The sequence below is a fragment of the Amphibalanus amphitrite genome, unplaced genomic scaffold (assembly GCF_019059575.1).
Source record: "Amphibalanus amphitrite isolate SeventyFive unplaced genomic scaffold, NRLGWU_Aamphi_draft 000436F_arrow, whole genome shotgun sequence".
Lineage (NCBI taxonomy): Eukaryota > Metazoa > Arthropoda > Thecostraca > Balanomorpha > Balanidae > Amphibalanus > Amphibalanus amphitrite.
In genome coordinates, this window is record NW_024881930.1 from 303,638 (window position 1) to 320,240 (window position 16,603).

Sequence of the window (16,603 nt, forward strand, 5' to 3'; positions counted from 1 at the left end):
AGCCCCAATGACGTACGATGATGTAATGGTTCAGAGAGGCCGACAACGAGTAGCCGACATTTGGTGAGCGTGAAACACGACACGGCGCGCCGGCGCACCGCCTGATGGGCCATGCCGCAAAGATCGCAAGCTGATAACGGAAAAGCAACGAGTTTTTTCCTCGTTCTCAGTGGTAATCCCACGTCATAAAATTAATCAGGACCACCGTAAACGCTCCCGCGGTTCAGCGCCGTCGAAAAGAAAAGGCGAGGTATTCAGGGGATCACTGCCAGACAATCTGCATGAAACCATGCAAGTCACATCCGTAAACAAACCGGCCCAAAACCGGCCAGGCGAAGGCCAGCAGTCGCGGTGCCGGGTTCTTTCTTCTTATGGGCCGCTTGCAGGATCGTTTCTAGGCGTTGTCATGATAGCTCCAGCCCACCCCGTGTCTCCTGACAGCTTCAATCGCGTTGCACCATCAGACCACCAGCTAGTCCATCAGCCAGTCCAGTCAGTCAGTCAGCTAGTTTACCTACCTACTAGCTCAACTGCCAATCAGCCAGACACGTCCCCGATCGATGTCGGCAGGTCCGTCTCCATCGCCACATGTGCGCCCGCCCGGCTCACACAATGGGTTGCAGAACCGGGAGGGACATGTCACCGCGCCCCTGACAGGGTTGAAGAATGCGAGCAGCGCGCCCGGCCCGCCGGACCGCGGCACGCACCAGCGGGTTCCGCCCCAGCTGTGGGAATTCGGGGGCGATTGAGGCCAGCCGCCCCCGACTGTCGAGCGTTGCAGGATCTTGGTTGCAGGTACTGGCTACACGTCTGGAGCAGCAGGAAATGGTGAGGGCAGAAAAGGATGCAAGTGTAACATGGAGCTAAAAACCACAAACATTTGGTATACATGAACGGTTGTACAATACACATTGAGTCAAAGCATTCTGGCTGGATCATCGTACAACGAAGTCGTCTAACGGCATAGTCTGCAAGCTGCATTGTTTGTCGCTTAAAGGGACCCTCCCACCTTCAAAAAAGTTAATGAATTGGCGCGAAAGTGATGTCGCTCGGTTCAGAAAGAGCGAAAACGAATATCTACCAAATTTCATCGAAAAATATTCACCGGTTTTCAAGATATTAAACTTTTACTTTTGTTTACTTTTTGGGATCTCCGCTGTTCCTAGAGACTTTATTTGAAAGTGCGGCATTTGTTGCGCGCAAAGCAGCATATACCACCGCGTGCTACTAAACGTTTTAGTAAAAGATTTAAAAATCGTTAGATCTCCGCTGACGTCACAAATTCTAAGGGGGCATACCAATGCACTAGCCCCTTAGCCCTATTCCTGGCGGGGGGGGGGGCCTCAGGAGCCCCCCCCCTGAGGTTTTTTGGTTATTTCTCCCAAACGCGTTGAGCTAGGAAGCTCAAATTTTCTGACTTTTCCTAAAAGGCTTCTACGCAACATGTCTCAAAATTTTGAGTTGATCTGACCTCAGGTCAGGTCACCAGAGGCGGTTTGGTGACCCTACCTCAGAAAAGTTTGCAATCACGCCAGAGCTAGAGTTTTTGACCGATCAATTTCTTCTCTTCAGGGTTTAGTTAGGGTACCAGTATGTGCAATTTGTATATCTCGGAATTTTGATATCGGTGACCTAAGGTCAGGTCAATTTCGCGACCTCCCCATTATAAGTCAATGGGGGAAAAATCAACTCCTTGTTTTTACCACTAAAACGGGTCGGAATGGCCCCATATACCATACATGACTTCATATACGATCAACCTTCACTACCTTGAGGTCTGTTTTGCTGTTGGGCAGCTGTGAGGTCATGTGACGTCATCAAAGGTCACCAAAGGTTTTTGGCCAATAACTCCGTACAGGAACAAGATACAGACGCGTGGATGGTCTCATTGTGTTCAGCTCGTCAAGACGCATCGAATGATATACATGATGACCTCGAGGTCACGTGACCTGAGGTCAACCTTTGACCTTGACCTTTCGAGGTCAACATATATATCATTCGATGCGGATTGACGAGAGGATCACGACGATGCCCTTAGTTTGTTCCTATCTTGACTAATTCGAAAGTTATTCGAGAAAAACTCTCTCCATATCTAGCGCCGCCATTTTGACTTTTTCGACCCCTGTGACGTCATCTTTGACCTGACCTGAAAATGACCTTTGTAAAGATTGTAGATCTTGGCCGTGCGTATCCGATGCCGTTTACCGCTTGTCGCTATCTTGCTTCGTTCTCGAGATCTCAGGGGGGGCCGAATCGGCCCCCCCCGCCAGTTTCTTGTCCCGGCGGAGCCCGCCAGGAATAGGGTTAGAATCCGAAAACTGCAAGTTTGAAATTCCATATCTCCGAATTAAAGCATTTGTCGATGTTGTGAGTGCCCAAACCGGTATTTGCAGGCCATGGCCACCAATTTGGCTATCTCAACTCAAAACTAATGTTAAGGTGGGAGTGTCCCTTTAAAGGGACCCTCCCACCTTCAAAAAAGTTAATGAATTGGCATGAAAGTGATGTCGCTCGGTTCAGAAAGAACAAAAACGAATATCTACCACATTTCATCGAAAAATATTCACCGGTTTTCAAGATATTAGACTTTTCCTTTTGTTTACTTTTTGGGATCTCCGCTGTTCCTAGCGACTTTATTTGAAAGTGCGGCATTTGTTGCGCGCAAAGCAGCATATACCACCGCGTGCTACAAAACGTTTTAGTCAAACATTTAAAAATCGTTAGATATCTGCGCTGACGTCACACATTCAGAGGGGTACTCCTATGCATTAGCCCCTCTGAATCAAAATGCTGCAATTTTGAAATTCAATATTTCCGATTTAAGGCATTTCTCGATGTTGTGAGTGCCGAAACCGGTAATTGTGAGCCAGGGACCCCATTTTGGCTATCTCAACTCAAATCTAATGTTAAGGTGGGAGGGTCCCTTTAAGTACAGTACAGTGCATACGGCGCACACCACCATGAACGTTCTGTGTCGTGCATGGCGTACGCTGACCACCGAACGTAAAACCACGGCGCGGAACGGATAGAAGAGGCCGAGAACGGCGTATCTGACACCGGCCGGGGACCTTCTCACGCAGACGCCGCCGAGCGCGACCAATGGCGGTAATTCACCCGAGCCCGGCCGGCCGACCACACGCCATGGTGCAACGGCGGCGCAGACGGCAACGTAACGCCATCCTGAGCGATGATGGGAAATAGTTGGGTAATCCAAAGTGATTAAACTTTATCAGATGATTCATGGCGGTTTGGTCATTTATATCCTTTGATATTGTCCACGCCTGTGTTGGCACTGATGAGGCTAGAATAACGCGTCAGGTGGTGGCTCACGGCTCAGTCGGGAGTAGGAATTCAGGGACTAGAATTCCTACTCCCTCTTTAACGAAGTTTTAAGGAGTGTCCGGCAGTGGGACAGGAGTAAGAGTTCGGGCGACTGGATCAGTGTATCGTTCTGTGGCTGGCAGAGGGACAGGACTATCGGAATTGGGAGGTGACCGGCCGCCGACAGCGCCCGTCACGGGGTCGGCAGCGCGGAACGGCACGAGGACGTGTCACGAACAGCCCATCACGGCGGAGCATTCCGTGACGGGCGACCGATTGACGGCAGGTCGGTGCCTGGAATACGGCGAACGGAGCCCAGGCCCGTCCCAGGCGCATCAAGTATTTATAGGATCGCTAAGCGTAAGCACATAGTTTATGTAGTTTATTTTAGCAGCATCCAGTTAACAAGAGCATGCTTGCCTGGTGCCCACTGATCACTGCTCGCTCTCGAATGTTGCTAGGCATGTCCTGTTCATATTGCTATAAAAAGCCATTCAGGCTACCGAGATGTAGGGAAAGATATTCAGCGAAACGCGACGAAACACGTCATCGCATGTGCAACGTGCATGCAAGGCGCCCAGAAGCTCGGCATGCAACATTACACAGGAAAGTGAACACAAAACAAGCACCGGTGAAAAACTGGCCTGCCCGGCCGGGCATCTCTACAAGTGAAACCCGCCGAAAAGTGAAGCCGTCGGTTGCGGCGCGTCTGTCATGCGGCGGCCGGAGGTTTGACTAGCACGGGTCGGCGGAATGCCGCCGGACCGGGAGCTGGGAGCCGGGACAGGTCGGGGCGGCGGAGCAGCACGTGCCCAATACGGTGCCGCTGAGGAGACCGTCCGTCCTCTATAGGCTGTCTCTGGGCTGCCAGAGATAGCCAGTCACAGACGGAGAGACAGCGGAGGAAACACCCCCTGAATGCTCGCCTCCGTGCCACGGAGCTCGCCTTACAACAGGAACATTCGATCCGTATTGCAGACAGCAGGAATTGTGTCACGGTTATCACGGACAGCAAACATAACCCGCCGTCCATTCGTCGAAGTCGCGCGGGAAAAGCCGTGCATCGGAGATTTGTTTTGCCGACGGGCCATCGAACGCCTTGAAACAACAGTGTACGATGAAGCTGTTGCCATGATGTGAGACGCGGCAGCTGTCCCGTTCCCACGGGAGCGATTCCCGCGGCGTGAGAGGAATGCACATCTCAGTGCAGTACACGCTCTGAAACCGGGAATGGTGAGCGGACGGCAAACGGCCGGCGCGAGCATATGGGCCCTGTGTCAGCCGGGCGGACATCGGCGGAGTACCTGTTTCTGCAGTCTTCTGATGGAACGTGCAGATAAACGGTACAGCTTCAACGTTTTTGTAAGGTGATTTCCATTCATATGCCGCGTTGAAGTGTTGCAATGGCATACCAGAGCATCAAACTAGTGATAACGAAGAATGACCCATAAATGCATTGCGCTCTTAAAACTGCAAAAAAAATCATGAAAAATAAAGTAATTCAAAAAGGAAAAAGGGAGACGAACTGAGAGAGTCCGTATCAATGTTTCCACCAAGGATTGCGCAAGTTGTTAGTGATAAGTAAATAGCCCAGCATTTCTCAATGCATCAATCTCAAATCACATCACTCAGCTACATCAGATCCTCTAGGCTCGGTCTGAATCCGTACCATAGCGTATGACACAATGGCAGACGGATGCCAGTTATCAAACAGTTGTGTCATTATGCAAACGGGCCACTGTGTGCGGGGCGGCGGGCTCGGGTCACAGAGCCGGGGACCTCCGGCGGCCGGCGGCGCGGCCCACAATGGCCCGGGTCACGGTCCCGCCGCGCGCCGTGATGAGTCACGCCGCGACAGTTACGGCGCACTGGCGGGGCGGGCCGCGCCGCCGTGACCCAGCTTGACCTTCGGGTCAGCGGGTCAACAGCGGCAGGCCAAACTGGTACAGCTAGATTCGGCACGAACCAAATCGGGGACGGCTGAAGTAGGCACAGAGGAGCAAGTTGCATTTTAAGCATGCGCCGCAGAAGAAGTATGAAGTGGAGGATGATAAATTGCAACCAAGTATTGCAATTAGGTAATAAGGGCAATTATGTTGTCATCTTGTCGGTTAACAAGTCAAAACTCAAACTAAACACATTCCTCGGTCATTGCCAGACTTGTAAACGATTCCAATTAATTCAATCAATTCAATCACGACTCACTTGATGAAATGACCGATTCAATCATAACTCAAACAGTCTGATTTTCCAAGCGATTCAATCACGACTCATGGACCTTGTGATTCAACTCAATCACGAATCATCCCATTATCAGTGATTCAGGGAATGACTCAACTCATGATTTGACTCAACGCGATTCAATCAAGATGTTATATAAAATATATACATATGTGATATCAATTTAAGACATTTTTGGAAACTGATACCAAACAGATACCAACCAAATACACTAGGAAAATACCAAAAAAACATAGAAAAGTACTAAATCTATGCTTGCTCACAAATGTCCTGATGAAACAGGGTATTGAAAATAAAAAGATTAACATGGTATCTAAAACATGTGTGTTGAGCAATGTGCGCCTGCTTACTGCTACTGTTAACTTGATTACTATACTGATTTTAGGGCACTGGAAAGAAACTTTGGGTACATTCATTTTTTCATCTTCATGCATTGACATTTGTGTATAATTTTGTGTTTACAGTTTGATTAAAAACTTAAAACAAAATTTTTGTTTTTTAATACTGATAGCTGTGCGCATTTATAATACTGACAAAATACCTAAAAAATTGCAGTGCATTGTGTGTGACTATGATGCAAATGCCACATATACCTATTTCTACATAATATAGTACCTACTATATATGGTCATAACTTCAATTTCCAGCACATGGTGATTGAATCATTTCGTTAATTCAATCAACTTGAATCAATGAGTTGCCGATTCAATCACTTGCAGTTGCCATGTGTGACCGATTCAATCAGGATTCATATGGTGACAAGAGGTGATTCAACCGACTCAATCACAGTGAGTCGGCATTTTCAAGCGATTCATGAGAATCGATTCAATCAGAGTTGAATCGCTTACAAGTCTGGACTCATTGCAGCTATGAATATGTAGCGAGGGGATTTAGAGAAAAGGGAAGGAGGAAACACTGCTGCATCGTTGCGGTTGATCAAACACCGCTGTCCACCGTTGTTCGGCTAGTTTAGCAGAAGAGAGAGAACAATTTGCTGCTGTAATGACTCGATAGTTGAACTGGTAGAACAGGGGAGCTTGAGAGTCTTGGAGAAGATCCCGAAAGAGATCTAGAGAGAGATACAGGTAGTGATGAAGATCCTGAGATAGATGAGATCCACCTGACAGAGATGTAGATCCACCTTGCATACAAATACATCTGATGGAAGATGCTTTTTAATTTAGAGGCTTGATAATTCTGTTCATTGTATAGACCATGATGCACGAGATGCTTCTTCACTGCTCGGATTTGGGATAGAGGGATCCGATCAGCTGGGTTTGCGGCACAGTTGGGCAGGTGAAGGACAGGGCATTCGAAGTCCCGATGACCACTGCCAAACATATGGGTGGTAATTACATTGATAAATTGAATGTGATCATTTGTCCAGTCACCCATTCCTGTACTGGCCTTCCCATTAAGAAAATTGCCCACTTAATTCGTATTAGCGTTGCTATAGTTTAGTTGCCCTCGAGGGTTGCTAGCTCGACTGCCGTAACCGAATTCTACGCAATTCCTATCGGCCTTATTCTAAGATTCATCCTTCAACATTCTCACACCCTTGCTCGCGTTACATTCATTCATTCATGTATTCACCCAAATTTAATTCGTAGCCCTCGAAATTCCCTCCGATAGTGTTAGGCGTCGGATCAACAACGATCTCCCCGGCGAGATAAATGTCTCTTTCCGAAATCCATATGCATGCTCCGCTAACCGGCGACTAAGATACTTATCGCAGGGCCGTCCAGAATAATTGCACAAATATCCACCCTGCTAATTTATGGGATTCACTACACGTCCGATAGACTTATGGTACACATATACGCGATTTACATCCGACTTATCTCTCTATCCGGGAGAGATTACCTATGCCCTCTTCCGGTCCGCGTGTAACACCTCCGTTCACGACCCAGGGACCACCGTTCATATCCTGGAACTCTCCTCAGGAACTCTTCTTAAACCATGGGATTTACTCTTCAAGGCCTTACGTGTCCTGGAGTACATTCTTCCCTCCCCTGAGGCTGTCCAGTACCGATTAAGGTACCTTTACAAAATAAGTATGAGGACTTATTCGGGACACTACGGCTCGCCTTATCCGCACTTTTGGGTGACTCACCCCTGACCCTCGGCTTCTTGCCTTTGGCATAACTTACTCTCCACTGCACACTGTGCCAATCTTCCCCTTCCCCCTGCCGTAGAAACCTCTCACTGCCTTCTCACCCAGTGTTACCTAAGCGGGAAAATTAACAGTGGCCGGTACCACTGGCGGAAAACGTGCATATGCCCTGCGTACGTGACGGTGTGTCCCTCTTATTATTCCGGTCTGGACGTGGGTTTAGAGAAGTGCATCTGTGTCTCATACAGTCATGCTGGTAAACATTACGCCATAGGAGACGGGCAAACAAGCCGTCTGCGCCTCACAATGCCCTGTGCCAATATTGGTGGAGTAATTATTGGCGCTAACTCGTAAGAACGCGAATAACAGAAACGCATTATTATCCAACCTAATCATAATCTCAAGTCCTAATTGCTGCTGCACGCATGAACCTAATCACTAGTTCTCGTATACACTCCTAGCAGACCTTGAACCGCTCTTGATTTAATCAGATGATCTAGAACCAATTAGTACGCACCGATCTGTCGTCTGGTTGTGATCCACCGTATCATAGTGAATTACTGAATGCTCAACGGAAATGACTCCTTGAAACTCGTTCGATAGCTTCTGATGGGCTACTAGTTACCTATACAAATTATCTTTATAGAGTGCCAGAGCATTGTCATAGGGGTCCCTAGCCTTTCATAGAAAATATAATTTAAATCATCCTATTAGCAGTAAACAATGCACATCAAACGAAGTGCAGTCCTAAATATCAAATAGCATGTCATATTTAAAATTATGCATTAACTGTTTACGTTCTTATCCCGTTGCAACTTTCCATAACTAACCATGCTCCTATACAATGACCTTCACCTACCGCACGCGCCCCAATTACAGTTAGCCCACTGCCCTACTGTGGCCGCTGCTCCACTCCCGACGCTGCTCTCATGTGCCATCTAGCGGCGCACGGTCCCGCGTCGCGAACGACGATTACCACGGCTGCCGGCCGGCGCCGCGTCGACAGTCGACAGTTGTCAAGGCCGCGCCGCGATGGGCGCGTCATCACTCTCGGTACGCAGTACTGGTGTGTGCGGTCTCTTCGGGCCGGGTAGATTCAACGAATGTGTCAGTGAGTGTGAATCTGGTAAAATATCGCTGCAATATCTCCCTGTTCGACATCTCATCGGCTCCATTCCACGTAAGTTTTCTTTTTAAATTGAATTCCTGTCCCATTTAATCGTTCCCCAACAAAGATGGTCCTTTCTAGTATTTATTCTACAAAAGCACAACGATCGGTACCTATATTAGTCGCATATTAGTTCTAATCACAAACAATTCTACATCTACCTGTTACTCGACATTTCGCAATTTCAATGACGCAAAGTGACCATCTAAAGTCGCTAAGTGTCAAACCGTCAACCTCAAACCACTGCTCGCAACTCTGCACCTAAGTAACAGAAGAAATTCCGCCGTAAGCTCAAGCATTCGTCTCTGTCGAAAATCATAACTCATAGCCATATTCATAGATCGATCGCATGAATCAGTCGCCACCTTAAAACATTACATTCCTTTTTAACCGTATTTACCTGTTCTATAATTGATTTCGACTTCGCAATTAATTCCTGGCAATTGCTGGCGACTCTGACATGACCTCAAAAGTCAGATCCTAATATGCTACTAGGGTGTCTGGACCAATAAGTTCAAAGTAATTTAAGTTTTCCAATTCCAATTGAGAGTGCATTTTATGGCAACCGAAAATGTTTGGCAGTCGTCACGGCACGGCAAGCTGGGCAGAGGGGGGGGGGGGGGCAAGGATCAGGGATTGAGCAGACTTTTCAACAACACTCACATTCTGGAGTTTCTCTGCGCTTCCGCTTCTCAGTGTGGTCACAAGCGTCGGCGGTTGTCCTCCGGCTCTGGTCGGTCGAACTGAAGAGGCTTCTCGCGGGTGACCCCGGACCGACGGCGGCCTCCAGGTGGCGTCTCCGGCTCCGGCTGCAGACTGTGACTCTCGGCTGCTCGACTGTGATTCTCCCCTCTGGTTGGGTGGCGCACCCTTTTATAGTTGGGGGGAGGGGTGACTGCCACGCCCTTGCGACGTCATCTTCCTCTGCCTTCTTCTGGTGGGTGGGGCCGTAAGATGGCGCCCTCTGTCCTGTTTAGTCACCTTGCTCCTCTGTGCCTGCAATTTTTGGCCGTCGAATCGTCTTCGTGTTGAGTGCTTTATCATTTTATTAATCGCTGGCATAAAACAATCCCCGAAAGGTTTGTGATTTTCGAGTTTTAATTTTGATTCTTCAATTTCATTTTATTCAAACCTTTGTTTCCTTCCGTTTCGTCTGCCGGCAACGCCCCTTGTGACGTCACTCTTGCTCCGCCCACTGGCCCGGGTGTGGCCGTAAGTCAGCGCCTTCTTCCCCTGCGGAGATCTCTGGAACTACCTCATGAGGCCATTGTGAGGTCGGTCACCCGGTTGTTTTGCCAGGGTCACTCACCCTGGGCTGCTGTACCCGACAAAGGAGGCTGTGTGCTCCAGCCGGCATCCATCCTTGACACTGCTCCATGATCTGTTGACATATCTTACTGATCCAGCGCTCCCAGCCGTTATCTGTCCTCGGCGTGGGTCCATGAGCTGTTGACAATGTTACTGATCCAGCTGTTACTTGTTGGGGTTCGAATCGTTCATCCTGCGGTAGCTGTCTCCAAAAGCGCGCGTCTTAATGGGAGTTTAACGGCTGCCCATTCTGTGCGGACAGTGATAGATTAGGGGAACTGGGGGGGGGGGGGGGAATTGGGTGTGGGAAAGCGAGGCTAGGCGTGTGGCCGGACTGCGAGGGAGAGGGACTGCCGGACCGAGCCGTGCCGAAAAGATACTACGTTAAATGTTCAAGATGTAGCGTGCTACAAATAATTCGACAATGGTTTGTGTCTGTGTGAAATAATGGTAACCTGCGACAGGTGCATTTTGCACTGCAAACTGGCAACACTGGCCACTAACTATCACATTCACGGATGACGACAGATCATATTTACAACACATTGAGACCTCACCTTGCTGAAGGACGGCGAGTCGTAGACGCGGGTGCCCTCGGCGATGAGCAGCGCCTTCTTGCGCTGCCGTTCCTCCTCGTCTCGGCGTTTCTCCTCCTCGCTCCTCACTATCACCTGCACACCGCCGACGGTGGGCGTCAGGTCCAGCGGGTGGATGATCTCCGGCTTGGCGCGCTCAGACACCGAGCCCACGCGCTCCTTCTCCTTCTTCTTCTCCTCCTTGCCGCTTTTCTTGTCGTCCTTGCTGCTGCCAAACTTGAGGAACTTTTTCAGCGAGAACTTGCCGCGGCGTTTGGGTTCGTCCCGGCGGGACTTGCGCTCGCCGCCGCTGCTGGCTCCGAACACGCCCGCCGGACTGACGCCGTAAATCTTCTGCTTCACCTCCTCGTCAGTCATCAGGCCCTCCACGTGCCGCGGCATCGACTGCGAGCGCGGCTTGATCAGCACCGTCTCCCGCGAGTAGTACTCGGCGCCCGGGTCGAAACTGACAACGTTCGAGGAGCGCTTCCGCGAGCGAGGGCTCACCGATGACGAGCGCATCGACGCCGACGGAGGCAGATCGTCGTCATCGTCGAGGTCTGGTTTGAAAGATGAGCGGCGGTCGAAGATGGCTGTCGATGCGTACGGGTTGCCATCGTCGTGGATGCGGAGCTTTGCGGCGGTCTCGGCCCGAGGCGGGGCACTGGAGGGAGTATCAGAGGTCTGCGAGGTCGTCTCGCCTAACTTGTCACTGGCCTGGTCCCTAGGAACAGGAGCAGGAAGTGCACTTTCGACCTTCAGAGTTATGGGTGGGATGTGTTCAGGCTCAACCTCGTCTGATTTTTGGACAGGCGTCGGCGCCTTCTGCTCCTCCTCGTCCTCAGCTTGTCCTGTGGCTTTGGATGGAGCGACGTCTTCAGAATCAGCCTGAACATGCGATGGGGCCTCAGAGTTTATAGTTGAGGTGTGAGAGCTGTGTTCCCGGTCATGCTCAACATCCTCTTCGATCTTTTGGAGTGAAGTGGGCTGAGTGTCATCAGAGCAGGCCTCCGATTGTAGTGAATGCTGGTTCTTGTCAGAACCCTGATCTTCGTCATGACTAGGCTGATTGCTTCTTATGTCTGCGTCACTGCCCCGCCGACCTGATTCTTGATCTGAGTCAGCATCGCGCTTAGGCTGGTCCGAACTTCCACTTCCTTCAGTGGCATCCGTAGCGCAGCTCGCACTGTCAGCAGTCGAGGCGTCTTCGTCCAAGGGCGAGTCGGACCACACACGTGAACTCTTCCGAGACTCGACAGCAGGACTCTCCTCTGCATCGTCCTTGGCATCGGCCTGTGAACAGTCCTCTGCAGGCTCCTCAGTGCTGGATGCGTTCTCTGGGGCCTTCGGCGCCGGCCGCTTGCTAGCACCACCATGATGACCGAAAGACAACAGATTGGCAATCGCCGTCCGATTTGCCTCGTAGTCCTTGCTGACAGGTCGCTTTGACTCTCTGTCACCGGGAGGCTTCGGAGCGCGCCTGTGCTCCCGAGCGCCGTCACTGCTGATGGTTCTTTTCACGTTCAGGTGACCAGGCGGCTGAGGCGCCGGTCCTCGACCCGATTCAGAATCATTACTAAATGTTCTCTTCAAAGCCATATCAACGGGTGGCTCGGGGGCCGGCCGCTTCTCCCGGCCCGCTTCGCTATCATTGCTCACAGTTCTTTTCAGGTCCTGATGCACCGGGGGCTGGGGCGCCGGCCTGTGCTCGCGAACGGCGTCGCTGTCAACGCTAACAGTTCTTTTCACCTCCTGGTGTCCAGGCGGCTGCGGAGCCTGTCTGTGCTCTTTCCGCGCCTCGGTCGGTCGCGGTTCGACGGGCTCCTCATGCTCCTCGCGCTGACGTTTCTCCAGTTCTTCACGCTGCTTCTCCAGTTCCTTCTCCCGCTGTATAGTGCGCTCCTTTCGTGTGAGGCTCTCCCGTCGCAAGGGAGGTCGCGGAGGAGAGACATTGATTGTTAGATGGCTCTGCTCTTTAGGCTCATCCGGTACCGGCTTAGCGCTCTCAACCAGCTTCGTCAAGCGAGTAGACGCATCTAGAACGGGACTTTTCACAGCCACGCACACGGGACCGGACTGCGCTTCACCCTCCTTGGTGTCGCTCTTTTCGTCTGAAGCCTGGGTGACTTGGTCAGGCTCTGACTTCAAGACTTTCACTGGCTTTGGCTCCACACTTTGCCTGACCTCGCGGTCGACACTGTCGCGCCGAACTTCGGGAGATGAACGAGGACTGTGGTCGCTTTCAACGCTGGTCGCTCTGCTCAGCCGATGTAGCTTGGCGGGTTTCGCTGCGATCTTGGGCTTTTCGCGGAGAATGGGAGGTTTGGTCGAAGCGCCGCCCGAAGGCTTTGAGCTAGATCGGATGATGGCTTCCTTTGCTTTCGGAGCTGCTGTCCGTTGGACAGGAGGTGTCGTTTTAGCATCTTCGGTTTCGACCGGTTCCTTTTCATTGTCGATGGTCTTGACTTCCCCATTCATTGCTGGCTTTAAATCGGTGGCAGAAACAATGCTCGACCCGAGAATATCGTTCAAGGTGCAGTCCTCATCCTCTGGTTTTGAGTTTGTTAGTGAGTGCAAAAATGAAGCCCTTGGCGACGGTTTGGATGAAGTGGCCCTTGTAATCAATGGATCTCGTGGATGAATGTCACCTTCCCTGGTAGCATTTTGCGAAAACATGACAATATTGTCATTGGAAGGTGGAAGTGGAGCGTCAAGCTTGCTCGGTTGATGTTGATATGCGTTGGTATATGCTGTATCGTCCTGTGACTTCTCAGAAAATCTCGATTTAAGAGAGATAAACTTGTTTTGTGACTCAGTGGAATTCCCATTATGGCTTTCTGAGCGCAGGGGCAGCGCAGACACCTTCGTGTTGTAGCCGTTCTGGTTATCCACATCGGCATCAATCAGCTTTTGAAGTGCCGTACTATGAGTGGACTGCCTTTTCTCCTGGGCGTTCTTCGTCACTTCTTTGACTGAACATCCGTTTGGTTTTTCAGGGAACAAACTGATACCGTTAGATAATTCGTCACTCACTTTGCCCGTCTGTACGTCATCCTTTGAGCTCTTGAAATGTGAGCCGTCAGTCGCATTATCACTCTCTATCACACCATTCTGCATTTCATCGGACGCGTCTGACGTGATTGATGTCAGCGACGATTCGTTCCCTGGCCTCAGGGTCACTACGCTGCCTCTGTTGTTTCGCGAGAAGGCCTTGTCCACAGCTTCGAGCACCTCTGCCGTCAGAGACCCAACTGTACCCGACGGCTCATCGTCAGTCATTTTGAGCGAACCGACCCTCTCGCTCTTACTGAGCACGCCGTTCTTTTGAATAGAACGACCTTTGTCCGATACTTCATTTGGTTCTTCACTTTCAACATCACGCGAGCGTCTCAACGGCGATGGAGTCTCGCTAGACGTGCTAAGAGTTGCAGCACTCTTGGGAGAAACGCCATTTGTTGTGACAGAAGAGCTCCTGTTTGGCAGTGGATCGTCTTCATTCGTAGCACTTGGTGGCGAACGGACGTTGGCGGCTTTCTGTATGACATCACTATTGCGTCGTGACACTTGCTCTGCATCCTTTCGCGGAGTGTCCTCCACGGATCGGTCAGCTCGCCGAGACGGTGCCTCGGGCACCGCCGGAGCACTCTCTCGTCTGCTCCCGATGGAGAAACTGAGGCGTGTCTCCACCAGCGGCGGAGGGGGACTGGTGGTACTCAGAGTGTCTGTGAACTCAGTGATTGACACAGACTCCGTAGCCAGGCTGGGACTGCGCTCAGAGTCGGCGCTGGTGATCTCAACGCTGGTGGTCGTCCTTTCCTCCAATTTCTTGGGTTTCTCATCGATCAGATCGTCGAGACGAGTTATCTTCTCTGCTATCTTCTTCGTCATCGGATCGGCGGCGGATCGCTTTTCGACCATCTCGAACTTGTTGCGGCTCTCTGTAATGATCTCTCCGTTCTTCATAGGCGCCACCAGGTTCACCTTCACGCCGCCACTGGACCGCGGTCCCGACGAGAACGGCGCGATACTGACGAGCGGCGTGAACTTCTTGTGGCGGCCGGTGAGCGCACTACGCTCAGTCGTCCGGTCGCTGTCGTCCAGCCAGTCCACCATGGTGCGCGAGGTGCCGGACAGGTTGCTGTTGATGGAGTTGAAGTCGGTGTTACGCTGCGTCAGGCTCAGCAGCTGGCGCTCCTCCGGGCTGAGGAGGCCCGGAGCTTCTGGCTCCCCGGGCTCGTCGGGTTCGTCCGGCTCATCATCAGACTCGGCCGGGTCGCCGCCGACGCCGATCACCTCGTGCCGCTCAGCGAAGGCGACGGAGCGCCGCTGCCGGCCGCCGCCGCGACCCTCCAGCACCAGGATGCCCTTGCCGGCCGGGCTGGGTGCCGAGTCGACCAGCGCCCTGTTGACGGCCGAGTGTACCGCTGAGTCGGCCCGGTCTGGGGTGTCCCTGGCCAGGGCGACCAGCCGGCTACTGGCCAGGCGGCTGGCCGTGTCCACCGAGCCGCCGCGGCCGGCCGCGTCCAGACGCACCATGGCCGCCTCGTCCTGGCGCGACTGCAGGCCGCGCAGCAGCGCCGTCGACTTGAGACTGCCGCCGGCCGGCGCCGTGCGGGTCAGCAGGTCGCTGAGCGCGGGCGAGCCGGCGCGCCCCGCAGGGCTGTAGCGGTGCGTTAGCTCGTCGAGGCTGCGCAGAGGGTCGGGCCGAGGCACCAGTGGCGCGCCCGGAGAGTGCTCCTCTTCCGAGCGGAAACAGTTGGAGCAGAGATCCTTGCGCCACGAGTTCTGTACGAACGTGCTGCAGATGACTGACATGGTGTCGGCCTCAGCCGGCCATCGCGCCGCTGCTCACGCCGTTAGCTGCACTCTCAGTAATACACAGAACGCATTGCCCATGGAAGACCAGCGGTGCTATCAGCCGAGGTCAGTTCACCGGTGCAGTCCGAGATATCGTATCTCAAGCACACCAGACACCGGAAGGACCAAGCGGTGTTAGTCACCTGTGCCGAGCCGCAGTCACCGCCGCTGTCCCTCACAAAACCGACGGTTCCTTGCCTCACACACGACGCTCAAACACACCACTGTTACCACTAGCACAGCCGTCAGTCACCACCGTCCGTGCTCCCTTCCCAGCCGCCGCAACGGCACCGTCCACACCTGAGCGTCCCCACGTGCGTCGCCCGCATCCACCACGCGCCGCCGGACACGAGCACCAACTGCCGGTGCCGGGTACCGACCTGAAAACGGCGGCGGCCGGCGCCGTACGCCCTCCGACAGAGCCGGTACGGTCTCTGGCGCCGCGCGGCGGTCCGTCCGCGGCCGGCTCCTCTGTAGTCTCCCCTAGCCTCGCCTCGGCACCCTGGGGAATGCGTCAGGGGATGGTATTCAAGGTCAAAACAGAGGAAACAGGGGAGACTGCGCTAATGGGCGGGTACGACACACACGCAATTCAAATTAGGCGATTGAATGGAGGGGTGAAAACTTTCAGACCATTTCATTTGGAAATAACACACGACACGATTGTTGTACGGCCGGGATACAAAAATGTCGCATTGCCAAACGGATTACACTGAGTCAAACAAAACACTTGGGTAGGTATATAGGTACTCCAAAAGCTACAATCTGGAGCGGAGTTCTATGAACACCGACGAGAAAACCCGTAGAACTTTCTTCCGTAGTCCTTTGTCTCTAGGAATTTCTATCCGTATGACCTGTACCATGACTATATGACTATAGTCTGACAAACCTAAGAAAGAACGCAGCCACCGTTGATTGATTGACGTGCCTTTATACATAATGCCTCAAATATACCTATCAGAAAACAATTCTATCGCGACTTTTCACACAAATTTTATCCGAAACATGTATTTCCAGCAG

At 52.0% G+C, this 16,603-nt stretch overlaps 1 protein-coding gene across 1 annotated transcript in view; it reads right to left on the minus strand.

Moving 5' to 3' along the window:
* The window catches only part of LOC122391410, a 50,418-nt gene extending 34,477 nt beyond the window's left edge, over positions 1–15,941 (minus strand). Inside the window, exon 1 of the mRNA XM_043385283.1 lies at positions 10,709–15,941. Coding sequence (XP_043241218.1) covers positions 10,709–15,541 — 4,833 coding nt within the window. The 5' untranslated portion in view covers positions 15,542–15,941. The remainder of the gene's footprint in view (positions 1–10,708) is intronic.
* Positions 15,942–16,603: the final 662 nt, after the last annotated feature.